The sequence below is a fragment of the Cynocephalus volans genome, chromosome 16 (assembly GCF_027409185.1).
Source record: "Cynocephalus volans isolate mCynVol1 chromosome 16, mCynVol1.pri, whole genome shotgun sequence".
NCBI lineage: Eukaryota > Metazoa > Chordata > Mammalia > Dermoptera > Cynocephalidae > Cynocephalus > Cynocephalus volans.
Window position 1 is genome coordinate 2,125,319 of NC_084475.1, and position 27,234 is coordinate 2,152,552.

The 27,234-nt window shown below is 52.7% G+C and overlaps 1 protein-coding gene across 2 annotated transcripts; it reads right to left on the minus strand.

Annotated features, from left to right (window-relative positions):
- Positions 1-1,132: 1,132 nt before the first annotated feature.
- On the minus strand, positions 1,133-27,234 carry MPP2 (MAGUK p55 scaffold protein 2). Of its 2 annotated transcripts, XM_063080932.1 has the most exons (13): positions 27,189-27,234; positions 24,617-24,677; positions 19,627-19,745; positions 6,560-6,712; positions 6,273-6,422; positions 5,680-5,907; positions 4,825-4,956; positions 4,611-4,716; positions 4,457-4,525; positions 4,070-4,231; positions 3,175-3,377; positions 2,688-2,816; positions 1,133-1,394 (listed from the first exon to the last, which is right to left on the minus strand). In XM_063080932.1, the coding sequence occupies exons 2-13, from the start codon at positions 24,645-24,647 to the stop codon at positions 1,218-1,220; spliced, it is 1,659 nt and encodes a 552-aa protein (XP_062937002.1). In that variant the 5' UTR covers positions 24,648-24,677; positions 27,189-27,234; the 3' UTR covers positions 1,133-1,217. The 2 variants fall into 2 exon arrangements, with proteins under 2 accessions (XP_062937002.1, XP_062937001.1); XM_063080931.1 differs by lacking the exons at positions 24,617-24,677; positions 27,189-27,234 and adding an exon at positions 21,221-21,302.

Consider the following 27,234-nt stretch of genomic DNA (forward strand, 5'->3'; position numbering starts at 1 on the left):
GGGAGGGCCAAGGCCTTGGAATCTGGGATAAGGGTCTCATAAGAAAGGGAGGCTGATGGGGAACTCCCAAAAAGGGGCCCAAAATAGTGACCAGCCTCTAAAACAACCCTTTGCCTCCCCTCTCCCCAAACCAAGCCACACACACACACACACACCAGGGCCAGAAACACAGACCATGCGCCACAGCATGAGAACCACAGGCTGTGCAAACTACACTGTGAATGGCGCCCCCTGGAGTTGTGTAACGAGGAGCCTGCTAGAGCACAACCGCCACTGATAAAGGGGGCCACCTGGACCTGGCCAGAGAGAAGACCAAAATAAACAAAGGTCAAGAACAGGGAGCCTACATGTATCACCATGGGCCATGGAGAGCTTGGAGCTCTTCAGTCAGTAGCAGTGGGCTCCTTGTCACAGGGCTCAGCCCTCCAACCCACGCCTAGCTGGGCTGAGCCCGCTGGTCCCTGCCAGCCTCTCCCTGCAGGGAGCAGAGCTGACCTGTCAGGGGCACATTGGAGAAGTCTGTGGAGAGACTTCGGCAGTGAGAAGCTGTGGATGAGAGACAGGGCAGCGTCTGCTCCTGGGACACTGCCTGCCCCTTTCTGAGGGAGCTGAGAGCTGCAGTGCCCAGCTGTGGCCACTGGCTGGCACTCTGGCTCCTCCAGCCTTCAAGATGGCCCAGGCTGGCACCACTGCCCAGCCTTCCTGGCTGCCAGTGGGCCATGCACTCTTCTGGCCACATGGAAACAACCCAAGCCCTGTTCCTAGGATGCAGGGGTGACAAGGTGGGAGGAGCCCAGGAGTGGCGTGGGTATGGCCAGTCCAGAGGAGAAAAAAGGTGACTGGAGAGAACTGGCAGGGGGCAGTGTACCTACTGACCATGTGGTCCCAAAGCAGCTTTTCTCTTCTCTGAACTAAGCATTATGGAGGTGACTGTGACACACTCCTGGCACAGCTTGGCCCTCAGAGAGGGACATCTGGTGGCCAATGGACATTGGGAGTGGGCAGCACCTGGGCACAGAGGTACCCCATGAACACCCACCTCCCTGACAGTGCACACCTCTGTGCTGAAGCCAGACTTAGGGCCTGCTGGGAGCTGTTACCCAGGGAGAACCAGAGATGGAGCTAAGGATCGTGGCTGGGGGTCAAGGGGTGGAGAAGGGGACGGATTCAGGTTGCAGCTCACAACCCACAGAGGGTGGAGGTCTGGGTGAACAGGCTCAGTACACCCAGCTGACAGGCACCCACTGGGGCTCCGTCCGCAGCTTCTCCATGGCGGCCTGGAGCTCTCGGAAGGTCCTGTCGAGGTTGCTGTTGACCAGGCTGAGGTCAAAGTAGTGCCCATAGCCCCTCTGGATGCGGCTGCTCTCCTCCACTGTCCGTCTCAGGTCTGCCTCCTGCCCGGGCACAAGGGGACCTCCCTCCAGTCAGTGCCTACAACTCACCCCCACCATCAGGGGGATCTACAGCATGTCCCACTCCCCCTCCTCACAGCCCAACCACAGTGGTACGAACTCCCTGGCCAGGGCAGGAGCCCTTCCCTGCATGCCCCAAGGCACCTCTCCTACAACCATGGACAGGTGAATGGGTGAAAAGAAGGAAAGAATGGAAAGAAGCTTTAGCAAGTGCCAAGCACAACACTAAATGCTTTGTAACCCACATAACCTTCACTACAGCCCTGCAAAGCAAGATTAGCTATCTCCCATTTGCAACAGAGAACACTGAGGTACAAGAGGTCACACAGGCAGCCAGTGGCTGGACAGTGTCTGCCTGACCCACAAGCCAGTGCTCCCTCCAGTCTGACTAGGCCCCCTCACCTAGTGAGCATGAGAAGCTGGTGCCAGGGCATCCCACAAGTGCCCAAGGTACCCCCCACCCCAGACCCAGTGGAAGCAGGTTGGGCAGGGGTGGGGAAGGAAATTGACAACTGACTTAAGTAAAGCCAGGCCAGCTGCATCCCAGTGGCTCTAGTCAGCCGCATTTGTTCCAGGTAGGAGGTGTCCAGAGCAAGGGTTAGGCCAGGGCCCAGAGCTCCCTCAGGGGGCCATCAGCGGAAGGGAGCCCAGCCCAGACAGCCTATCCTGGGCCCAAGTGCTCTGACCCCAGCAGCCCGAGAGCTGCAGTACCAGGCGTGGCCAGCGGAGGGACCCCTGAGCTCAGAGCGCTGCAAACCCCACACCTCCTGGGAGGGCTGCAGCAAGGCAGGTGGGGTGGGGGGTGCCCCGGAGTCCTGCAACACCAGGCTTGAAGCCTCTCCTCCAGGCACTGCCTGCTCCGTGATGCTAACTCACCCCTCTAGCCAGTCTTACCAGCCTCTGGCTTCTTCCCTCCCTTCAGCCTTCCCCCAGCTGTAAGCAACCCTGAGCCCACCCCACGCACCTGGCCCACCTCCAGCCCACAGATCTTCCACTGGCCCTCTGGAAATTCCTTTGGCCAGCACTCTGACGCTGCAGAGTGGACCAGACAGTGAGCCTGGAGTCAGAGGCTAGCTGTGTCCCTGGCTTGCTCTGAGACTTCAGGCACTTCACTTCCTCTCTTGGACCTCCCTTTCCACATCTATAAAGCGGGGGTCACAGTCCTATCTCACTGATAACTTGAAGGGGACACCTCTCCCCTTTCCCAGTACCCCCTCCTTCTCTTCATCAGCTCAGGCAGCCATCAGACCTCTCCCACTGCTCTGCAGAACTCACCGTGAGCTGCTTGGTGGACACTCCACTCTCCAGCGTGGCCCGGTTCATGGCCCTCAGGGTCTCAAAGTCAGGGGCCTCAATGAACACCACATAAGGGACAAACTCAGCTGTTCTCAGCACCTTCACCGCCTGCAGGAGGAGAAGAGCAGGGCCAGGGAGAACCTCCCCACATATGTCCTTCCTCCTGGAAGGATATCTGGGGTAGCCAAGAGTAGATGAGAAAGGGGCACCCAGGGTTCTGGGTACAGAAAACAAACAGCTGACAGGTGACTGGGGATGGGGTAACTAGAGGAGACTAGATGAGGAGTGGGGATCTGGGAGGGCGAGAGAGAGGTTCTAGGTGGGCTGGGTCCCTAGCAGTAGCTGGGGGGGCGGGTACATGGGGGTGCTTGAGAGACACGTGCCTGGAAGTATATGGGGAGCCCCTGGGGAGCAGAATGCCCAGGGAGGATACTGGCAGTCTGGAGAGGAGCAGGCAGGGTGGTACCTGCGGGTTGACATCCAGCACGCACACCTTGCCAGCCGCAACCACGCCCCGGATGGAGTCGATGCGTGTGCCATACAGGTTGCCCTCGTATTCGCCATGTTCCAGGTAGCGCCCAGCACGGATGTCAGTCTCCATCTCCCCACGGGACACAAAGCTGTAACCCTGGCCTTCCCGCTCTGAGTCCTTGGGTCGCCGGGATGTGTCTGGGGGGAGGGGCCGAATGGGCAGAGGCAGGCCACTCACCTCTGACACATATTCCGCATTTGTTCCACATCCTCTGCCCTGGGGATGCGACCTGCCTCTGCCTGGCCAGCACTGCTGCCTTCACACACACACCTGCCCTCACCCTCTCCACGGACACACACATACACAAGTTGTCCATCTGGAAGGACCTCCAGAGAGCACCTGGACCAACCCAGTGCTCACAGATGGGAGGCTGAGGCCCAGAAAGGGCAATGGGCAGCACAGAGCCACCCAGCAAGGGCTAAACTCTTGTTCCTGCCTCCAGGAGCCAGCAGCTTCCACCACCCTCGCTGGTTCTGTCACTCAAGAAGCTTTGTCTTCCACAAGGCCACACACAGCTCATAGCCCTGTTTCACCGGGGTCCCCAGCAGGGCACTCACTTTTTTCACAGCTTTTAGCAAGTGAAACATGAGAGAAGAAAGGGGAGGCCAGCCCCCACCACATGGTCACCCTGTGGCAGGACACCTCCCTCACCCCTCCTGAGCCTGCAGTTCCCCCAACCACACACAGAGGGCGCACACCCCACAGCTCACACCCAAAGGTGCTACCTGACTGGTGTCCATGAAGACGCCCATTCAGTGGCCCCGGCCCTGGCCCCCAGGGCAGCCCCTGCTCCTTGTCCCCCACCCAGCAGGGTCCAGCTCCCACTCACAGGGTACTGTGGTGCCATAACGATCTGGATCCCACATGATGAGCTTGTTCTTCAGGCTGCGCCGGCCCACACCCTGAGCCCCAATCAGCACCAGGGTTTTCCGGCGGAATGGGGGCATGCGGGCCACCTCCTCATAAATGAGGAGCTCATGGCGGTCGAACTCTGGACACAGGAAGATGGCACTGCTCATCAAGCTGCATGGTGGGGAGCGGCAGGGCTCTCAGGGAGGCCAAGGATGAGAGAGCTTGGACCAAGGGAACAGAGAAGACCTGGGCAGGGCCTAGGAACAAGGCTGGCAGCATCTGAGCCAGGAGAGCACCTTCACAAGTCCTTGGTGGGGGCGGGGGTTAGAGGAGTAAGGGGGAGGGGAGGGGCTCCAATACCCACCCGCATTCTTGGTGGTCAAATACATCATTCGCTTCTTTTTCTTTCCTGAAAGGCTGCCACATAGGGTCCCTGGCCACAGAGAGATGGGTGAGTGAGGCAGGAATGGCCATGCCAGATCCTAGACTGGGGGTCTGGGTTGGGGGGAACCTCCCACCTGAGGTCGGTGTCAACTCCAAGTCCCTCTTGACAAATGCTTTCCGCTTCTCCTCTAGCAGCTGACTGGGGATGAGCCCGGCACTACCCCCTTCTACATGGCACGCCTGAAATGTGCATGAGACAAACATCTGCCTGAGTGAAAGGACTCCTTCCTGCGCCCTCACCAACCCCACACCATACCTGGAGAGACTGCAGGGGCATCCAGGGCTCACCTGCCACCAGTTAGCATCGTCCTGGTTTACAATCTGGAGCAAGTCCCCAGCGCTGAAGCGCAGGCCTGCTTCCTTGCAGGGGATGAGGCTGTCTCGGGCCGGATCATAGTCAAAGTGGCATTTAACAAATACCTGGGTCCAGAAATCGGTGAAGGGTCAAGGGAAGGGGGAAATGGATGTCACGAAATTCACTCCCACCCTCTCTCCTCCTCTCACAAAGAGGCAAGAGGCGCTGATGCTGGCCCCCAAGAGGAGTGATGCCTAAAGGCCTGCCCAGCCCGTCTCCCTGGTACCAGCCTCTTCTCTTCACTTCTAGAACTAAGGGACTCAGACTGAGGGATTGGGAAACTGCGCAGGCTTGGGGCAGGCCTCAGGACCAACGAGGAAGAATCACCAGGTAGGCAACAGGACCCTGGGACCTAACCTGATCCCTCCATCCACCCACCGCCTCCCTGCGGAGGAAAAGGCTCTGGTAGAGGGCTGGGGAGCCAATAGGAGAGGTGGGCAGACAACCAGACCTCCATAATCCACCAACCAGGAGGCAGCTATCCAGGGCACGGGACAACCCACACTGCCCACGTGCACATGCACACGCTCGTGAGGACCACTGCACAGGCTGCAAGCACTCACTTGTACACTCAGGTACGCCGGCTGTGCATGCGTGCATGTTCTTGCGCATGCGCGTGAGCCTAAGCACAAAGCAGCAGAAATGCGCGGGCACGTGCATGTGCATCACACGCAGAAGCCTGTGCATCAATGCTGGTTGGAGAGGAGGGGCTCCAGGGGACGGGCGACCCTGGTAACTGGGAGGCTCAGCCATAGGTGCTAGGCGGGGGGCTTGGCGGAGGGGCCCACCTGGCGGGGCAGATGGGGCTCCTGGTAGCTGGGCAGGATCTTGAGGATGACACTGCCGCTGGCGCTGCGCAGGAGCTCCTGCAGCGCGCGGGGGTCGCTGCCCACCGGCTGCCCGTTCACCTCCTTGATGATGTCACCCACGTGCAGCAGACCTTGCTGAGCCACCATGCCCCCGTGCAGAATGCGCGCAATTACCAGCTCGCCGCCCTCCACGCGGAACGTCACACCCTGGGGGACGGGGGCCGTGTATGACAAGGTCCCAACCGCTCTAAGTCACAATCTTCAAATGGGTCTCCTAATAGTTCCTCCATTCCTGTCCCCACCCTACCCCACTTCCGTCCTTCTGCCCAAATTCTTCACTTACAGGAGGCACTAACTCGGAGAAAGCGGGCAGACGGGAGAGGGTCCTGACACGTGCGTGTGTGCATCTCGTATGCAGTGTCCGTGCTCTCCGGGGTCTGCAAAGGCCCTTCCCCGGGCGTAGCTGACCCATCTTCGTCATCAGCCCTCTCCTGACCTTTTTGTCCCCCATTGGTTACTCTCAATGCCCGCCCCCACCAGACCCCACCTCTGACCCTGCCCGGCACCCTCACCAGGTGCTCTCCAGCTGTCTTGCGGATGCCCACCATGCGCACGGCGTCGGGAGGTACGGGCTGATTGCTGAATGTGGGGTCCAGGCCAGGGCTGGGAGGCGGTGTCTCATAGGTCTTTGAAGCCACAGAGTCGTGTGTCTCCAAGAGGGACTGGGGAGGTAGTAGGAAGAGGAGGGATGATGGGGCAGTGCCCTGCAGTCCCTTCCCATCCTTGCTCCAACTTCCTGCAGGCCCCTGCCCCAGGGGCATGCCCCACTCCCCCACCCCAGCCCCCCGCAGCCAGGAACCTGGAAGTGGGGCTCCTGGAGGATGCGGGCCAGCTCGGCGGCTGTGCTGCTCTGCTCGGCCAGCTGCGCCAGGTCCCGCAGGATCTCCTGCACCAGCTCCAGGTTGTTGTCCCGCACAGCCTCCAGCTTAGTCTCCTCCAGCCGTTCGTGGGCCTGGAGGTAGGGACAGAACAGGTGAGGCTGGGCACTTCCTTTGGTTACTCAGCAGCACCCTCCTCCCCCACAGCTCCCAGGCATCTCCCCACCCCACAGACCCTTCACAGGCCTCCAGCCCCAAATCCTGACGTTAGACCCGACCCAGAGCATGCTCCCAGGATCAGCTCAGCTCCTCACTAGCTCGTACACAGCACGCTCACACGTGTGCATGCTTAACTTGCTTCCTCCTTTCTCTCCCAAAACGATGACTAGGACCCAGTTTAGGGAAGGGAGAATCCAAAGGACAAACTTTCATTTCCATCCCCTTGCCACAGAGGGCCATCAAAAATTATCAAATTGTTCCCAGCCCCCAGGACCATTAGCTTCCGAGTTCAAGGACAGGGTCTTCCACCCCACGTCATGGATGTGTGGGGCCTTGGAGACCCTGCAGCCCAGGATGAGGAAGCCAGGGAGCTACAGTAACTTTCCCAACGTTGCCGGACTTGAACTGGGGTCTTCAGGCCCTCAGCCCAGTGCTCCCAGTGAGGGAGGGACAAGAAATCAGTACGTGGTGCTAGGAGAGGGCTCCGCACCTACTCGTTGTTCTACTGCCTCTGAGCTCCATGACAAGGTGCTCTGCAGAGGGAGAAAGAAGCAGTTGCCAGTGACCAGCCCAGCAGGGAGAGTTAGGTGGGTGGGGAAGAAAGGAGTCCCATTACAGGGATATGTTTGAAGAGTTTTTTCCCCTGTGAACCACTTGAAAGACAGTTGCTGACACAAGTCACTTCACCCCAAAGTACTTCAGCATGTATGTCCTACGAACAAAAACGTTCTGCTACATAATAATTCATAAATAATAATTCATAATACATAAAACATTCTGCTACACAATGCCATTATCAACACACAAGAAATTTAACATCGATACACTGATATTATCTAATAGTCCACATTCAAAAGTTCACTGTTATCCCAAAAATATCCTTTATAGTGTTATTTTTTCTGATCTGGGATCTAATCAAGGACCATGTGTTTACATTTGGTTGTCACATCTTTTTATTCTCCTTTAATCTAGAACGGACCTCAATAAACTTGGTCTTTCAAGACATCCTGTTCCCCAACAATCCTTCACCAATAGATTTAGCATCCATTTATGGCCCTTGCCTGAATCAATTATTATGTTGGGGGTTGCAAAATAGTGATTATATAACTCTATCGTTCCTTCTACTTTTATTAGATGGCATTCTACTATAAGAAAGAGCTTTTCCTTTCTCCTTCCCAGCCCTGCTCCCTCTCTCTCATTATCACTGTGGATTTCTTTTACTCAATGTGTTCTAATCCATCACCATCACTATCTTCATTGGCTCAATGTACCCCAAATTTGTCCAGTGGGAGCCCCATTCACACTTGTGTCCTGTCAGCATGTTCCCATCAGTCCTTGAGCACCTTCTTCCCTTCTGGCACACACTTGTTTGATACTTTCTCTACCCCGGGTCTGGAATCAGCAGTTTCTCCAAGGAACCCTGATTTCTTTTGGCAGAAAATGGTATTTAGAAACCAAGATCTGGGCACTTGGTGCTCATTGCTTCTGGGATGTCATTTCTTTAGGAGACACTAGTTGATACTGATAGTTCCAATTAAAGTCAAATTCTACAGGATTTTCCTCATCTTCCCCTATTCCATGTTTGTATCTCCCTTCTCCTTCAAGGGAGAACTTACTTCCCAATAACATCAAAATATCTACTTGTTTGTTCTGTCCTTCAGTCTTCAGAAAAGAAGTGCTGTACTACTGTGTCTATCTCATGGACCTACTAAGTAAAAATGAAGATTTATCTGCAGTTCTCTTTGTCCTCAGAATATCAATGTCTAAAAGAACTAGAACATTTCTGATGGAAATATTCTATATCTCTGCTGTCCAATACAGTAGCCAGTAGCCACATGTGGTTATTGAGCACTTGAAACGTGGCTACCATGATTGTGGACCTAATTTTTAACTTTATTTAAGCATTTTAGTGTAAGTATTTTAATTTTAGGTATTTAAATAAATAGCCACACGTGGCTAGTGGTTACTGTATTAAGCAGCACTGCTTTAGAATACATCCCACTTAGAGTGTACAGTCAGACTATTGTGAGCAAAAGTTGCTTAAACTAATTCCTTTTTCTGTATGATTATGATAACAATTTGATACATGGATAGATTCGCTTACCTGCACTTAATTTTAGTGGCTTTTTAAATTAATCTTATTTTTTAATCTTACTTTTGTACAACATGTACATGGTTCAAATTTCAAATCTATATAAAAAGTAAATTCAAAAAAGTCTCAGTTCCATCGTCATCCCTTCTACCCCATTTACACCCATACACTAAAGAAATCATTTTCATTAGTTTCTGATTTATTCTGTTTTTTTTTTCCACAAAAATAAGGAACTATTCCCCTTTCTTACTTAGAAAACACATAGAACACTCTTTGATACCTTGGGGGTTTTTGTTTGTTTGCCTAATTGGTTTGGTTTGTTATTTGGTATTTTACTCAACACTGTGTCCTGGAAATTACTCCATGCCACTACATGGAGATCTTCTGCTATTATTGTTTTTTAATTACTGTATTTGTCTCCATTGGGTGACTGGAGTACCACAATTTATTCAACCAGTCTCCATGGATATTTAGGTTGTTTCTAATATTTTGCTACTGCAAATGATGCTCCAGTCAATAACCTTGGCACAGTTGTTTTATATCTGTCGAGAAGATCTGTGTAAATTCCTAGAAGTCTTGCTGGGTCAAGCAGCAAATACATTCATAACTTTCTTAGACATTTACAAATCCCCCTGCATGGGGCTTGGGCCCATTTGCCCTCCCACCGGCACCGTATGAGACACGTTCCTGAAGCCTCCCCACCAGAGCGTGTGATCAAGCTTTTGAATGTCTGCCAGTTACATGGATGAGAAATGATCTCAGAGGAGCTAAGTTTGCATTTTGTTTATTATGAGTGAAGCCAAGCGTCTCTTCATATGCTCAAGGGCCATCTGTCTGTCTGTCTGTTGCTGTGAGCTCTCTCTTCACATGTTTACCCAGTTTTTCTATCAAGTCTTGAGTTTTTTCCTTTTCCCTTTTTTTGGGCAGCTGGCCAGTATTCTTTTTCCCATCTTCTAAATGTTCTCTCTATATTAGGAAGATTAGCCTTTTCTATCTGTGATAATCTCTTGGAACTATTTCCCCTGAGTTCGATTTATATTTTTAACTCTGTTTATGGTGTTTTTTGCCATGCAAAAACTTTTCTTAAATTTAATTTTATTTTGTAAATATACAATGTGGTTGATTATTGTGGCCCATTACCAAAACCTCCCTTTCTCCCCCCCTTCCCCTCCCTCCCAACAACCTCATATCTGTTCACTTGTTGTATCAACTTCAAGGAATTGTCATTGTTGTGTCTTCTTCCCCCCACCCCCAGCTTATTTGTGTATTTATTTATTTATTTTTAGCTCCCACAAATAAGTGAGAACATGTGGTATTTCTCTTTCTGTGCCTGACTTGTTTCACTTAATATAATTCTCTCGAGGTCCATCCATGTTGTTGCAAATGGCAGTATTTCATTCTTTTTTATAGCTGAGTAGTATTCCATTGTGTAGATGTACCACATTTTCCGTATCCACTCATCTGATGATGGACATTTGGGCTGGTTCCAACTCTTGGCTATTGTAAAGAGTGCTGCAATGAACATTGGGGAACAGGTATCCCTTCGACTTGATGATTTCCATTCCTCTGGGTATATTCCCAGCAGTGGGATAGCTGGGTCGTATGGTAGATCTATCTGCAATTGTTTGAGGAACCTCCATACCATTTTCCATAGAGGCTGCACCATTTTGCAGCCCCACCAGCAGTGTATGAGAGTTCCTTTTTCTCCGCAACCTCGCCAGCATTTATCATTCACAGTCTTTTGGATATTAGCCATCCTAACTGGGGTGAGATGGTATCTCAGTGTGGTTTTGATCTGCATTTCCCAAATGCTGAGTGATGTTGAGCAATTTTTTCATGTGTCTGTTGGCCATTCGTATAACTTCCTTTGAGAAATGCCTATTTGGCTCTTATGCCCATTTTTTTTTTTTTTTTTTTTTTTTTTTTTGTGACCGGTAACGGGATCGCAACCCTTGTCTTGGTGTCGCCCGCACCGTGCTCAGCCAGTGAGCGCACCGGCCATTACTATATAGGATCCGAACCCGTGACGGGAGCGCCGCTGCGCTCCCAAGCGCCGCACTCTCCCGAGTGTGCCATGGGTCCGGCCCCCATTTTTTAATTGGGTTACTTGTTTTTTTGTTGTAAAGTTGTTTCTGTTCCTTGTATATTCTGGATATTAATCCTTTGTCAGATGTATATTTTGCAAATATTTTCTCCCACTCTGTTGGTTGTCTTTTAACTCTGTTTATTGTTTCTTTTGCTGTGCAGAAGCTTTTTAGTTTGATATAATCCCATTTGTTTATTTTTCCTTTGGTTGCCTGTGCTTTTGGGGTTGTATTCATGAAGTCTGTGCCCAGTCCTACTTCCTGAAGTGTTTTACCTATGTTTTCTTTAAGAAGTTTTATTGTTTCAGGATGTATATTTAATTCGTTAATCCATTTTGAGTTGATTTTAGTATATGGTGAGAGGTATGGTTCTAGTTTCATTCTCCTGCATATGGATATCCAGTTATCCCAGCACCATTTACTGAAGAGGCAGTCTCTTCCCCAGTGTATAGGCTTGGTGCCTTTGCCAAAGATCAGATGGCTGTAGGTGTGTGGGTTGATTTCTATATTCTCTATTCTATTCCATTGATCAGGGTGTCTGTTTTTATGCCAGTACCATGCTGTTTTGGTTATTATAGCTTTGTAGTATAGTTTAAAGTCAGGTAGTGTTATGCCTCCAGCTTTACTTTTTTTGCTCAGAATTGCTTTGGCTATGTGTGGTCTTTGTTATTCCATATAAATGTCTGGATAGTTTTTTCCATTTCTGAGAATAATGTCATTGGAATTTTGATGGGGATTGCATTGAATTTGTATATCACTTTGGTAGCATGGACAAAAACTTTTTAATGTGGTTGAATTTATTAATATTTTATGCATCTGAATTTTGAAGCCTAGGTTTTTTCTTTTAAAAAAAGGGCTTTCCCCATACACAGATCTCTGTTTTCTTCTAGGACATATATGGTTTATTTTTTCATAATTAGATCTCTGATCCACTTGAACTTTATTCTGATGTATGAGGTGTGGTGTGGATCCACTTGGGTATCTTTCAAAATGACTCTCCAGATGTCCCAATAACATTTACTAAAAATCCATAGGGAAATTATTGTTTAATTTTTTAGGTGTGATAATGGTAGTGGGATTATTTTTAAAAAACTGAAATACAGATAAAATTATGTTATGTCCAAGATCTGCTTCAAAATAATTCAGGAGAGAGAGAAGAGGGTGGAGGTGTGGATGACAGATTATCCATCAGTTGTTAAATGCTGAAGGAGAGCGATGGATGATGGGGATTTAGGATACACTTTGGAAGTTTTCTGTAATACGAAGTTCCTTAAGCCCATGAGATGGGAAGATTTTCATAACACCTCACAGGAACATTGTGAGGATTCATTGAGATGGAAACAGTGCTCAGCTCACAGCAGGTACTCAATAAATGCTAGATCCTTTCCCCAAACAGGCCAGAGGACCAGCAGCCCACCCAGCCCTGTAGTCACCTAAACCATCCTCTGCCAGGTGAGCAGCATTTTGGACTGATTCCCACAGCCTGGCTGTGCAGAGTGTCCCTGCTAGGGGTGATCTCCGGACAGAATGATCCTCAGTCATTGATCTCAGTGTAGCCCACAGAGCCTCTGAGTGAGGGACAGAGGCTTCCCCAGCTCTGTGTTACCGCTGTGTGTAGGGCAATGCCGGGAACCCGGGGTCCCAAGAACTGAGTTTCAAGAATGAACAAAGGCACCCAGGCAGCAATGATCTCACCATAACCCTAGTGTGACAGGTTAACAGAAGACAGCTCTGGCCCGGTGTCCCAACACTGAGCATTAGAGAGATCGTTCATTTGGCTTTAGCAACTTCTGCTCCATGGATGGATGGAGGACAGGTTTTCCCAGGAGTCTCACTTTCCCAAAGGGAAGCCAGAGCACCTCCTAAGCTGCTTACCTCCCGTCTTTGACTTAATGACACCCCCCTCCACCAAAGGCTGCTCCATTCCTCCTTCTGCGGCCACCCTGGGCGTCTTTACCCACAGATACAAAAGCACAGCTCTCTGAGCTCAACCTTCACAGCCCAGAGGAAACATTGAACATTTAATCATTCAAATACAAAACAAAAACTACAGTGGCTTGATTAAACAGCTGACTGACCAGTGTTGAAAACACCTAGCATGTATCGCAATTCGCAGCACACTTTTTAGGGACTTTGGAAGCTCAGAATTGAAATAATCACAATTCTTCATTCCTGATACGTTCTCATCATTGGTTTGACCATGGCTTCCTTGTAGTTAGTTGGTATTAAATCAGATATTTTTAAGGATATAACAAGGATCTAAGAACCCACCACCAAAACCAAAAACAAGGCTCTTGACATATCCTTGACAACAGCGCTGCCCACCCCTCCCGCTCACGTAAACCACTGTCCTGATACCCTGTGTTCATCACTCCCTGATTCCAGTTTAACAGAGTTTTATTGTATCTGGACGTATTCTGCATATTCCAAAAATTAATATAGTTTTTAGTTTCTACCTTTAAAAAAAGGGAATTATGATATATAAATTATATATATATGAATTATTATATACATATATACATAAAATCGGGCTCCAGGGATATACATATATATATATTTTTTTTTTTACTTAATATTAAGTGAAAAATCATTTCACTTACTATTTTTTTATTCAACAAAAAATTTATTTTTTTATTTTATTTTATTCTATCAATATAGTGTATTTGATTTTCGTGTCCCTTTTCTTTCTTTTTTTTTTTTTTCCTTTTTCATGGCCGGCACTCAGCCAGTAAGTGAACCAGCCAGTCCTATATAGGATCCGAACCTGCGGCGGGAGCGTCGCTGTGCTCCCAGCGCAGCACTCTCTCGAGTGCGCCACGGGCTCGGCCCTTTCATGTCCCTTTTCACTTACTATCTTTTTACTATTATTTGGCTAAGACTTATTCTTATTTTTCATATCAAGTGATACCTGCACACACAGTATCAGAGGTAACAGACCCCAGAACCAGGAGAATAATTTGAATTTCTGGGGTAACCATTTGTTCCATTTGGCTCTGCAAAATCCTCCTCAGCCAAGCAGGGGCTCATGCTCATTACAGACCAGAAGCTTGGGCCAGGAGGTGCAGCTAGTTCGTGGTAGAGCTGGCACTCGCACCCAACTCTGCCGGCTCCTACTCTGGAGCCATGACAGGCTGCAAATGCAGAAACAGCACCCAGCCATCTCTTTGCAAGGCTTTGCCCTCTGCTCTCCTACTCCAGCCCCTCTGATCTTGGCAAAAGACAGGGAATCCTCATTTAAAACCCGCGCTCATAGTTAAATAGTTCAAAAACTGTAAGACATCCCAGAGAGTGTTGTGCCAGAAGGTAAAGGAACTATTCAATCTGAGTTTGACAGATGTGACTTGCTTTAGCCAATGGGATATTAGCAAACGTGATGCATGCAGAGGCTTGGAAAGTGCTTGTAATTTGGAGTTTGTCCTCCCTTGCTGGTGAGATCACCATTTGAAGAAACCTGGGAGGCATGTGAACGGAGTGTATGAATGAACACACATGAGATGGAGTAGAAAAAATAAAGGTTTGGAGTCAGAAGATTTCTTTTGAAAAGAATCGTCCTAGAGGATGGGAGATCACAAGGAGAGAGAGGTCTGGCCATCCAGACGTTGCAGCCTTCCCAGGTGAGACAACAGACATGTGAGTGAGGCCATCCCAGACCACCCAACTGAGCAAGCCCAAACCAGAAAAACTACCAACCAGCCTACAAAATCCTGAGAACTAAATCATGGTTGTTCTCAGCCTCTACACAGTGGGGTGGTTTGTTATGCAGCAACAGCGAACTAATATGCTGGGCTCCTCCCCACCACGATAGCTCTGTTTATCAGGTCCCCTTGTCAGAATCTCTATTTTAGTGGCCTCCCTGGACTCTCACTCTTCTAGGGCCCTGTCTTGCTTTGCCACCCCAACCTCACGACAGGACTGGGGTCCTCCTTGTGAACTCCAGTCCCAAGGCTAAGACTGTATAACAATTCCTTATGGTTTGAAAAGCATTTCCACATCTGTGGCCTCCACCTCGCCCCACCATGAAGCTGAGAGACAGCTCTCATTCTCCCCAGTTCTCAATAGAAGTAACTGAAGCTCGGAGAAGTTGGCAAACATACTGAAGTCACACAGCCAGTCAATGATTCCTCTGACTCCAAACCCTTAATTCTTTCTACTTCATCTCATGTGGATTAATTTACACACTCCCTTCACCTGCCTCCCAGCTGGCAGATGTCCCCACTGGTAATAATATTTCTGAATGTCACCTGCCTTGGATTTCTTACCTTGGCCTTATCTGCTGTTGGAACACCTGCTGCTGGATCCATGTCAGCTCTCCCAGATGCCAGCCACCTGCCAGGGCTGCCACCTGCTGACTGAAGCCAACTCGCTGGATTTATGATCTGCCTGCCAGATTTGACTTCCCTCCAGAGCCTTTAACTCTCTAGTTTATCCCCTCAGGCCCTGCCCCTCCCTCATCCCAGATCTAGCCAGCACAGCCCCTCCCACACTGCCTGTCACCTCCCCAGAGAGGAGAGTCAAACTCAGCTCCACAAGGGGAAGGGAAGGAGGTCGACAGCCACCCCGTGCAGCTCCAATCCGACTCTATTCTTGTGGATTTCTGGGCCACTTCACCAGGACAACCAAGTTTTTGTAGCTGGATCTTTGATCAAAGTGCTTTGTCTATTAGGTTAGATATTTATCTACGTATATATAAGCATTGAAATTGGTGAGAAGGAGGAAGAAGTAGGTCCCTGTTGTCCAAAGCAAGTCACATGGTCAAGTCCAGATTGAAGAGTGGAGACAGAGGCTCTATCTTTTGATGAGAGGAGTGGCAAAGTTACATTGCAAAGGGTCACCTGTGCAGGGATGGGAGGGATTTATGGCTTTTTTTTTTTTTTTTTTTTTCCAAATGAGCTCAGGCAGGACTTTATGGAGATTCACTTCCTGTTCATTCCATAACCCGATTGAGGGAGGAAGTCGCCAGAATCCTTTAGCCCACTACCCTCTTATTGGGGGCTTAGAGTTGAAGAAATGTCCACACTATCTTCTACTGTGCTCTAGGCATTTGGAATCATACCAGAAATTTCTTGGGGGAAATTCTGATTCCCAAAAACAGTTATAGAGAAGAGAGTTTACTTACCATCTGACACAGCACGCTGGTAACTTCTCAATTAGGCTATACTGTGAGGTTCCAGGACTGGGGCAATGTGGGGACCAGTGAGAGGAAGACAGACTCAGGCTCCATCAGGAGAAGAATAAACTACCTGCTGTTCATTGCCATAGTCCCAACACTGTGCCTGGTACATGATGAGTGCACAATAGATATTTGTTGAATAGATGAATGAATGAATGAATAAATGGCAGAGCCATCCAACCAACAATCCTATCATTGAACAGCTGTTAGGTGGACTGGACAAAACCACCAGAGAGGAATGCTATCGAGGGGATCGTGATTTGAAGGGGGCTGGCTAGAGGACCATCTAACTCTGAGATTCTGCCATCCCAAGAGCGTCTCCTTATTTCACTCTGTCTCACTGCAGAAACAATAGCTAATGTGACCCAGAGATGACCCAGTCTGATAAATCCAACTCTGAAATCAGCTTTGGAAGGTTACAGATGCTGAGGTTCAAAATGCTCATGTTCAGCAATTCCAGTGCCAAGTATGCACCCCAGAGAAACTCTCACACATGTGCAAAAGGAGATGGCTGTGAGGATGTCCACTGCGGCACTGTCCTTAATAGAGGAAAATCAGCAACAATGGTCCTGTCTTATTTATTGGAGGGGAACCAATAAATAAACTGGACTCTATTCATAAATTAGAATACCACACAACAGTTAAAATGAATCTCTCTATCTGAATCTATATCTATACTTAGGGCAATAGCTATGCTACTTGTATGAATTAGAAACCTCAAAAACAGAAGCAACTTACACTATCACTCCATTTACATAAAGCTTAAAGCCACATATAACAAGGGTATATTGTTTAAGGCTAAACTCATATGTAGTATGGTAAGCAAACCTTTAGATAAACATTCGGGGGAATGACATTATCAGTCTCTAACCAGTGGTCACCTGTATGGAGGAAGAGCAGTGGACGTGAGGCATGGGGAAGGCATTCACTGTATTGTGCTTTTTATTTCCTAAAAAGAAAGAGCAAGAGCCAGAGCAGCTACGGCCAGTATTAACATCTTGGAGATGGGTACTCAGGGGTTCACTCTGTTATTTTCTACACTATTTCGGGTTTTATTTTAGGTTTTGGTTTTGGCGGCTGGCCGGTACAGGGATTGAACCCTAGACCTTGGTGTTATCAGCACCACACCCTAGCCACTGAGCTAGCCAACCCCTATACTCTCATATTTATTCATTCCACAAATATTCAGTGAGGACCTACTATGTGCCAGCCACTGTTTTAGGCTCTGGGGACACAGTAATGAACTAAGCAGACAAACATTTCTGCCCTCATGGAGCTTACATTCTCCATGTTTGAAATATGCATAATTCCTTGTTTTTATTTTTAATAAATGAGCATAATTCTCAATCACTGAATGAAAAGTAACCTGCCTTTCCCCAATCTCCTCCAGTCTGCTCTTTTCTCTTGCCCAGGACCTCCCACTATTAACCCTCTCAGGCATTTCACCTTCTGTCATTAACCACGTCCCCAAGTCTTCTACCATTCCACAGATGATAACAAGACTAGACTGTGTCCCCAGGACATGTCATCCCCTGCAGCAGCTCTCTCCCTCCAGTGGGACTTGGTCCTCCTCCACGCCCCACACCAGAACTGGCCGTAGCCATCCTGTGACACACAGTCCCCAACCCCAGTCTGTGGAAAACCCACCACCCGGGTGTACTACCTTCTCCCTCCCTGACATTGCTGTCATTGTCAACTTCCTGGTCACACCCACCACCATTCACTGAAGACCCTGGGGACTGTCTCAGTCTTCTCCCCATCCCAATGCCTGCCACAGCCCTAGATTCCAACACCCATATAGACACATCCACCCCACACCCGGGCCTTCGACTCCTGGACCTCTGATCACCTACCCGTCCACCACAGCTACAGCCTCCATTGTCCTGTCATGCCCAGAACTGTGCTCCCCTGAAATCTTTCACCTCCCGCCTCCCTTTCTCTGACTTGACCTTCTTCCCTTCCATCTAGACCCCCACACCACTCCCTAAACACTCTGTGGCCTCAGAGAGCCCCCAGGCCTTCGCCTCCATTTCCTCCCCACCTCCGCTCCTCCCAGCCTGGGCCCAGAGGTGATGCTCAGAGCCGCTCTTACAGCTCCATTCACACTTCCCCTGCAACCAAAAGCCCCAGGCCAGCACATGCTCTGAACCAAAGCCACACTCTTCTTCCTCTCTGGACTGGTCACCTCTGCCCTGGGAAATCAGGTGCCCGACATGGACAGTCTGGGTGCCAGCCATCCCATTCCCTCTCCCCTTCAGTGACTAGTCAAACCTCCACTTCTGAATCTCCCTGCTCAACCCTCGCTCCTTAGTTCCTGGCGAGGATGGCCCCACCTTCACAGAGAAGTCCCAGCAATCAGGCCTGCTTTCCTGCACCTCCCAGCCCTGCCTCCAACGCAGCAGGGGCACCGTCCTCACCTCTCCTCACCTCAGGAGAACAGGGTCCCCACCCCCTCCTGATCTCTCTCAGTTGAAGGTAGCACCAGCCTCTCACTTTCCCGGGGCAGAATCCCAGGTGCCTTGCCACCCTCCACTCCCAAACACCAAGTTCCACCAATTTACCTCGAGCCCCTTACCACAGCTCCAGGGGGCTCTCAGCGTCCCTGACTCAAACCACCACAAAGCCCCTAACCAGTCTTTCCAACTCCAGATGTGACCCCCCAGTAATCCTCCAGGTGGTAGCCAAAGGGATGTTCCTAAGGCCCATATGCCACCATCACCCCCCCCAGCTTAAAACCATAAAGGCTCCCTGCACCCACAGGAGGACACCCAAGCCCCCAGGTACAGTCCCCAGTGCCGTCATCGACCTGCTCCATCTCCACAGCTCAAATTCCTTGTCTTGCATTGAGGCTCCAGCTCACGCCAGCACTCAGTCCCCTGTACACTTCTGACTTTCCCACCTCTGCGTTTCTGCTCAGGCTCTTCCCGTGGCCCAGGATGCCCTCCCCCTCCTCATGCTTCCTGATGCAGCACAAGTGGTCCTTCCTCCAGGAAGCCTTCCCTGCCCATCCCAGGTTGGGTTTGATGCCTGTCCTTTATGTTCCCCAAACACCTGCTACATCTACCTCTGTCCCTGCCATTACCAAATTGCTTTATAATCTCTTTTACTGAGTCTCTCCCCCACCTGATACATGGCAAATGACCTTAAAGAGACACCTGCACAAAACACCCAAAGGCAGAGGGATAGGCAGAAGGAACTCTGGAGATGCCAATGCACAGGCATGCTTACCCCCCACCAGTCATACCCTCCACAAGCTGGCGGTCACCAAACATCCATCCATACGCTCATCAGCCAGGTGTGGGGGCAGCCCCCTCTACCTGCAGTTGCTCAGGTTCACACCTGGGCATGATGTTCTAACACACACACCTTCAAGGGGGTCTCTTGCCACATGCCCCATTCCCAGGGGCCCCCGTGGCTAAGACCCCGTCCCTCACTATGCCTCCCTAGGCACAGTGCCCCTGTACCCGCCTCCCTGGAACATACCTTGGCCAGGGATCTTACTATGGGACTTTCCATAATGCCTCGAAGGAAGATCAGGTCCAGCTCCGCAGCCCCCGTGGCATTGGGGAGGGATCCCAGGTTGTCCAGGACTTGCTGCATGGCTGGGGGGAAGGGGTGGCAGTGAGAAACACAGGCACCAGCTGGGCTCAGAAGACCAAAACACACCACAACACCTCCACCTTCCCCCATGCCCCACAGAAGACAGCCCCTCCCTGCAGCACTCCGCTCCCTGCCCAGCACAGGTGCCCCAGGCCCTTGAATGCCCAGGAGTCTTAGGAGGAGGGGGCAGTTTCCTTGGCCTGTTCTCTCCACCCTAGGTAATGCCAGCCTGGGCAGGCGGGAGGCTGCAGGCAGCAGGAAGTGGACGCTGAGGTGGAGGGAGGAGAGAAAGGGAAGCAGGTGTCAGGTTCCAGCTCCACCCTGACCCTGAGAACCACAGTCTCCTCACTCAACTTCAGCATAAACTGAAGCCCCAGGACTCAGACACCTGCACCTGGTGGGCTCAGGGATGAGAGAGGCAGGGCTTGGAGCATGTCCCTGACTACAGATCCAGAGTCAAGCAAGCAGCCGCAAGGGAGGCCAGGGCCTACGCAGCATCAAGTCCAAGCCACAACACTAATCTGGTGTGATGTTGCACAAGTCACTGTTCCTCACAGGCCTCAGTCTTTCTCTCCTGTAAAATGGGTGGGTTGGACTAGATGATGTCTATAGGCCGTTTAGCTGTGACAGACAATGACTTTAATATAAGAAATTAACATGGATGATAGGAAGTCGAAGCTGAGGCCTGGAACACTGGCAGGAGCTGGGGAAACAGGCACGTGGAGGCTTGGGATGGCTGTGGGCACCCAAGGGCAGAGCAAACTCTTAGCCTGGGACAGGACATGCCAAGGACATGAGAACACCTGAAGCTGGGCCACAGCAACGCCACCAAGATCTGAGGTAGGGGTTGCCTTGGCAGAGGTGGGAGCTCCAGGCGGCATCAGGTTCCGGGGGAAGGAAGGGAGAAGCAGAGTGTGCCCAGCTGGGGGCAGAGATGGGCAGGGGGTATTATTACTCTGCCACCCTGCCACCCACGCCTACATCTGTATAACAGCACCCAAGCCCTGGAGGAGGTGGGTAGATACACTCCCAGGAGCCCTCAGCACTCAGTCCTCCCCTCCTGCAGGAAGGAGTGGGGGTGGGGAGGAGGGGCACTGAAACTGGAGCTGGCAGAGATGGTTCAGGGACTCCCAGACGCACCCTGCCTCCTCCAAAAACAACATCCAAGCCTGCCCAGACCTACAAGGCCCTCAGTGGGCCTCCGAAAGAGGCCAGGGCAGGGACCCTTCCCCCTCTGCCAGGCTATGCTGGGATCCACCCTCCACAGTCATCCCCAATCTGCCAGTTATGGGGGGACGACTAAGCCAGGGGAGTTGGTGCCCTCAGCCCAGGCCAGCTCTCCAGCCGGGCCGGGCCCCCAGACCCTTCGGGCTCCCGGGAGCCCGCTCCTAGGGCACCCTCTCACCCTCTCGATGCCCCAAAGCCCGCCGGGAGGGGCCAGCTTTCCCCTCAGCCTCCTCGGCCCGCCCTTGCCTACCTTCCCTCCGGAGCTCTGCTTCCTCCGAGGAGCCCAGGGATACACCCTCCAAAGAGGCCCCGCTGCCTGGGCTGCCCGCCATGGCGACCCCCAGCCCCGGGGCTTCCGGAGCAGCCTCAGCCGCCGCCACCGGGCGCCCTCCCAGCCAGAGGGGGCAGCGCTGGAGAAGGCGGGACTGGGGGGGGGGCGCCGCTGCAGGACCAGCCAATAGCAAGGCCCAGCCGGCCTGGCCGCCTTGCTGATTGGCCAGAGCCCCGCCGGGCGCTGCCGGGTGGGGAGGGGGCGTGACAGGGGTGGGAGGAGGGCGGTGGGAAAGAGAGAGTCCTCATCCTACGGACGGCCCGATCCCCAGATCCCCAGCGTTTTAGTACCAGTGGGGTGGGGAGGGGGCGGCTAAGAGACGGGGTGGGGGGCGGTAAGCGTGACGCCCCTTGAGGGCTGGCGCAGTGCCCAGAGACCCTCCCCTCGCAGCCAGCCGCAGGAAACCCAGGCGGGGAGGGGTCTTGGCCCCACCTGTTCCTGCCCTCCTCTTTTCTGGAAGTCCCTCCTCTAATACACCCCATGCCACCATCTCCCCATACCCTCCGACCTCTGCCCTCTGTCCCCTCTCCAGGCCCTATTTCCTTTACTAAGACCTCCTCAGTCAAAGGAAACCCCCAAGCAACTCTCAGTCCTCCAGCAGGAGGTAATGGCACCACTGGGGCATGAGGCAAATACCTCTAGCCCCAAATATCTCCCCACTACCTGCCAGCCAGCCAGCCACACGGGGTGGGGGTGCGGGCGAGTGGCACCATTGTGGGCAGGGAAGGGTGCCCAAGCCCTTCTGACCCCACATCTCAGCAGCAGCTTCGCACCCTCCCCCATCTCCCATTAGCTCTTCCCCTTGGGCAAGGAGGTGATGCCCAGGAGGCAAGTCAGGCATCTTGGAACTGCAGAAGGGAAAGGTGAAGGCACATTCATGCAGCAGGAATAAGGGTGGGCAGGAGGGGAATTTGGCAGTTACCCTAGCCAAGCGCCCCCATTCCTCTGACACCCTGTACCCATGAGGCCACCACCAGGGCACTGCTGCAGCCACCAGTCAGCCATTCCCTGAGGAGTGGCACCAGGTGGCACTGCACCCCTGGTTGCCATGACAGCAGTCAGGATTACACACCAGGACGGTAACCCAGGGATGCAAGAGAGATTTAAAGAGACCGCTCCATCTGAAAGCAGCCCCACATCCCAGCCTTGATTCAAAGAAAGGAGGGAGTCTGGTGAAGGGGGAAGATAGGGCAAGGCAGCAGGTCAGGGGCGAGATCTCTAAACTCTGGATGGCCTGTGCCATGGCCCACATATCTCCCAACCCACGCCCACCCTCAGGAAAAGGGGCCTTCACCTTAATCAAAGTAGAGTTGTTGTCTCTCTGCAAGAGGAATACACCCACACCATTCACCTCCCTCCAAAATGACAATGACCATATTGACCCATGGGGAAGGGTGAGAGAAGGACTTTGCTAGCTTCACCTTTCACAGAGCCCAAGGCAGGGATCCCCCCAGGGAAGGACTCATTAATAGGAAGGAGGGAGGGAAAGAGCCTGACCTCAGAGGCAGAAAGAAGTACAGCTGTCTCTCTCAGTCCTGTGGGACGTGTAATGACCACCAGATGATAATCTAATGACCACCATTAGATTGTTGAGGTCAGGAGCTAATACAGCCCAGAGTGGAGGCAGGGGGCTGTCTGAGGGGAGAGGAATACTTTGTACTTCTTCCTTTGGATATGGGAAGACAGAGCAGCCCATGGCACAACATCCAGGGGAGAGGGACCCCAGGAGTCCTTTGAGGAAGCGGGCCTTAAATGCACACCCCTGGGCTCACTCCCTGTCCTGTTCCCCACCCCCGACCATGCCCCCGTCAAGTGGCCTGCAGCAAGGAAATCAAACTGCTGGGCCTGCTCCTCCCTCTACACCCCTGCCAGGCACTATTAATGGGTTTACTGGGCAGCCCAGATTGAGAGGCCTTTAATCACAGGCTCAGGGATGGGTTCAATTAACCTCTAAGCAGCTTACAGTGGGGCCCAGGCAGGCTGGAGCAAGGAGAGAGCCCAGGAGGCCCAGACTGGACAAGAGATGGAGGTACTGAGCGCTCCAAGGCTGCAGAAGCTAGGAGACATTGGTACAGTCCCTCTGCTATTGGAGAAGAGGCCTTTCCTAGGGGACACGGGTGTCACAGTTTAGGCTCTGGCTCACTTTCAGCAGCCTTCACTTTCCTGGTTCATTTTCTCAGAGGGGAGGGGACAGGGGAGTCATTCTAACCAAAGTGGGGGTGTAGAACGTTTTGCAGAGGTAGCAGGAGGGCCTAGAGCAGGGGGAGGAGCTGCTCGGAGGAAGGAGGAAGGCATCCAGGCAGAGGAAATTCAGGCAACTCCAAGCAAAACCATAGCGACCTGCAGCTGCCAGCACCCTTAGAGAGCCTCCAGCACAGGGAACTTCACCTGCCGGGTCCCCAAATGCACCTAAGGGGGTCCATGAGCTCCTGGAGCAGCCTGCAGATTTTGTGCATGGAAGCATTTGTCTATGATGCAGGCTCATTGCTGTCATCAAATTCTCAGAGATCCAGGACCAGTGAAAGTTAAGAACACCAATCTTGTCTCATCACCTCATTTTAGGGGAAACTTAGGTCCTCAAAGGACAGTGACTGACTCAAGGCCACAGGGTTAATGTCATAACAACAACCCAGCAGCAGCATAATCACTGGGAACATTTCTAACACTAATGTGCTCTCCTTTGTCATAGCTTTGAGGTTCACATCAGCCCTTCAAAGAAGAGGCTTCCCTAGCTTGTCTAAGGGGTCCACTCCCTTGACCCGAAACCTCCTACAGAACCACAGCCTGACCTGGCACTCTTGTCCTCCACCCACAGCTTCTTGTGCCCCTGCACCCCCCGCCTACCTCTAGCACATGCTGGTCTAGCGGGCACTGCACTGTGGGCTTAGGTCCAGGCTGTGCTCCTTTAGTCCGTCCATCCTCCAAGGCCCATCTCCCCGGCCACCTCCTAGCGGCACTTCTCTAACCTCCTAGCGGCACTTCTCTAACCAGCACGGCTCCAGCCATTGCCCTCCAGCAACAGCGTAGGCCATCTCTGGAGCATGCATCCCTGCCCCCCTCAGAGGTGAGCTGTGCTGTCTCCAGCCCTACCTCGGGGCAGGTGCATGTCTTATTCCTCTTCTCCTCTATCCCAGCAGAGGGACTCACACAGTGGAGATGGCCACGGAGGCTGCCTGAATGAATGGCTGAGTGGTTGAGTGGAGCAGCAGTTGGGGGCAGCTTGCTCTTACTGGGAGCTGTGAAAGTGCACCCCATGTCCTTGCCTGCCACCCTCTGAACCACTAAGATCGGCTGACATCCTCACCCCCTACTTACCAGACTCTGAGTTGGTGGCAGCGACTGGCATGGTGTCCACAAGGGCTCTGAAATATCTCTCCTGGAGGGGGGAGAGAGGAGGATGAGAAGGCACAAGGGCAAAGCAATGGGGAAGGGTATAGGATGGGCCGCCCCTTCTGGAACACCCAACAAGGTAGGGGAGAGTTCTGCCCAGAAGCTGGGTGTTGGGTAACAACAATGATCCCAGCAGTCCTGGGAGGCAGGAAGAGCAGATACAATGAAAAGGCAGTAAGAGGTACAATGAAAACCCAGGATTTAAGACTTAAAAAAAAAATGTTTCTGCCTGCCGTCTTTTTTTTTTTTGAAGTGGTGGGTGGGTTGGAAAGAATACAGAATTTGGGTCAAAAGCAGGAAAGATGAATGTGCCCAAACTGTGAGCCAGAAGCACATCCGTTTCTTTTGCCTCTGAAACCCAGGCCTTGCACAGTGCAGATGCACCTCACACATTTGTGTCTGGCAAACAGAAGTATCCTGTCTCACCAAGGCCTCTCTGGCTTCCCCTCTTTCCTCTCTCCCTTTCTTAGTCCAGAATTGAGACAAGAAGAGCAGGGGGCTCCAGGCAGGACCAGGCAAAGAGTCTGTTCCACCACTCCAGTTTCCATCCCAGGGCCTCCCCAAGCTGGCATTGGCGCCCCCATTCTCCCGGGAGGGGAGAAGGGGGTTACCCACCAGCCTTCCTCCCTTTGCCTTCTTGGGCATGTACTACTGGATAATACCCTAATTCCAAGTTGCCATGACAACAGGAGGCGGTGGCTCATGGCAGGGGTGGGGGAGTTGGGGGAAGCAGCTGGCAGTGCCCACTTCAGGACTGATTGCCTGCTGGGCCGTGGGGGTGGGGAGCCACAGCAACTTCCCCTCCCCCGCCAAAAGCATTCTTCTCAGAGGGACCACTGCCTGATTTTAATAAAAACTTCTCTGCTCCCATTCCCTCCCAGGCCTGAGCTGGTCACCTGAGCTCAGGTGGCAGATATTACAAAGGTGAGGGGAGTAGCTCCCCTTCCTCCTGGACCTGCCCCTGAGGACAGGGAATAAAGGAGCTTTCTGGGAGAGAAAGGGCACCCCCTTTCACACTAGCACCCAGGCAGGGAGAAATGCCCAGGATCCACTGTGCCAGCCAGTGCCTCTGGAGCCGACCCTACTGTCCCTATTCCTAGAGAGCAGGGGAAGGGAGCCCTTCCTTCCCCCTTCACAGGTCCTGGTGACCTGAAACCTGGAGCCCTCTTCTGGTTAGTACTGCTCTCCTAGATAGAGGTACCTGCAGGGGCAGAGGGGAGACCCAAGAATCCCCTTTCTCTAGAGGGAGGAGGGTGGGAAGAGGCAGTGAGGATCCTTTACAGAATCCCTAGGCCCGGAAGTCTTGCCCAGTCTGCCCGGGTTTTGTCCCCGGGAGTCTGTTCCCACGGCCGGCTCGCTCTGCCCCACCCCCACCCAAGCCTGTGATTGGCCCAGGCCCGGCTGTGCCCACAGGAGAACGGCAGTGCCAGGCAAGCCAGCCTGGCTTCGTGCCAAGGTCTGGGGCCCAGGCATCTGGGAAGCCGCACCTTGGCTTGCAAAAGCCCGGGTCCAGGCGCCGTCTCACCTCTGCTTCCAAGCTCTCCGAATCACCCACAGTGCCTGCAGGTGACGTGGGCCAGCGGTGAAAGGGGGAGGTTTCTTCCAACTTCCATCAATACACACACAAAGAGGTGTGGAGGAGAAAGATTTGACAAAGGCGCTTTGGATTCAGACAGGTCGTGGGGAGGGCTTGACAGAATCGAGGGCCAGAGGATGGGGTCTACAGGCGGGGCCGACGGGCTCTCACGGACAATCGGATCGCCCCCGCCCATGAGCCCAGCCCTAACCCGCTGGGCGCTAGGACCCGGGGGGACGGGGGCGTGTCGCGAGCCAGCAGAGGGCTCTTTGCAGGCGCGGCCGCAGGAGACCAGGGGATGAGGTCACTGAGTGACTCTCCCCGTCCCCAGTCCTCACTCAGCCCCCCTTAGTTGACGTAACTTTCTGACCCTGGCTCTTTGCTTCTGGCATCGATTCCCTTTCAAGTCCCCAGGCCCTAACCTGGCTTCCCACCCCAGCCCGCCCCTCCTACAGCCTGGGAGGCGGGAGAAGCAGCGCGACCCCTTCCCGGGACCCCCACCCAGGGAAGACTGAAGTGTGGGACTCCAGGGGGTGGGGCTGGAGCGCCACCAGGGCGCAGAGCCACCTCTGTCTGGCTCCCCGCTACCTGGAAGCGCTAACAGCGCGGTCCTTACGTAATGCCGGGCTTCGAGTCCCCCCAACCCGCGCAGCCCCGGGGGAGGCCGCGCAGATACCCGGGCCCCGCACGGCTCACCGCCTTTGTGCCGATGTCACTTTAGGGCCCCCACTGCAGGGACGGGGGCCAGCGTCAACGGGCAGCGGGGTTTGGTTCTCCCGACAGGCATCCCTGAAAGAGGGCCCCGGGGCGGGGGATGGCGAGGGGACGGGCCTGGGGAAGGCGCCCAGACTGCCTTGCCAGGACGAAGAGGAGGCCTGGGTCCTGGGGTCGGTGCGGGCCCGGAGGCCGGGGGACGCCTACCTGCGCCCCGGGAGCCCCTGGCTCGGGCAGCTCCCGCGCTCCGCGC

Bases quoted from the DNA above. Each gene is read 5' to 3' on its own strand.
- MPP2 (XM_063080931.1), bottom strand. From the start codon at position 21,302: ATGGCGGGCAGCCCAGGCAGCGGGGCCTCTTTGGAGGGTGTATCCCTG. The intron at 4,957-5,679 runs GTGGGCCCCTCC...TTCTGGACCCAG, and splicing joins AGCCCCATCTGCCCCGCCAG to GTATTTGTTAAATGCCACTT. The intron at 4,717-4,824 runs GTGAGCCCTGGA...TGCACATTTCAG, and splicing joins ACGATGCTAACTGGTGGCAG to GCGTGCCATGTAGAAGGGGG.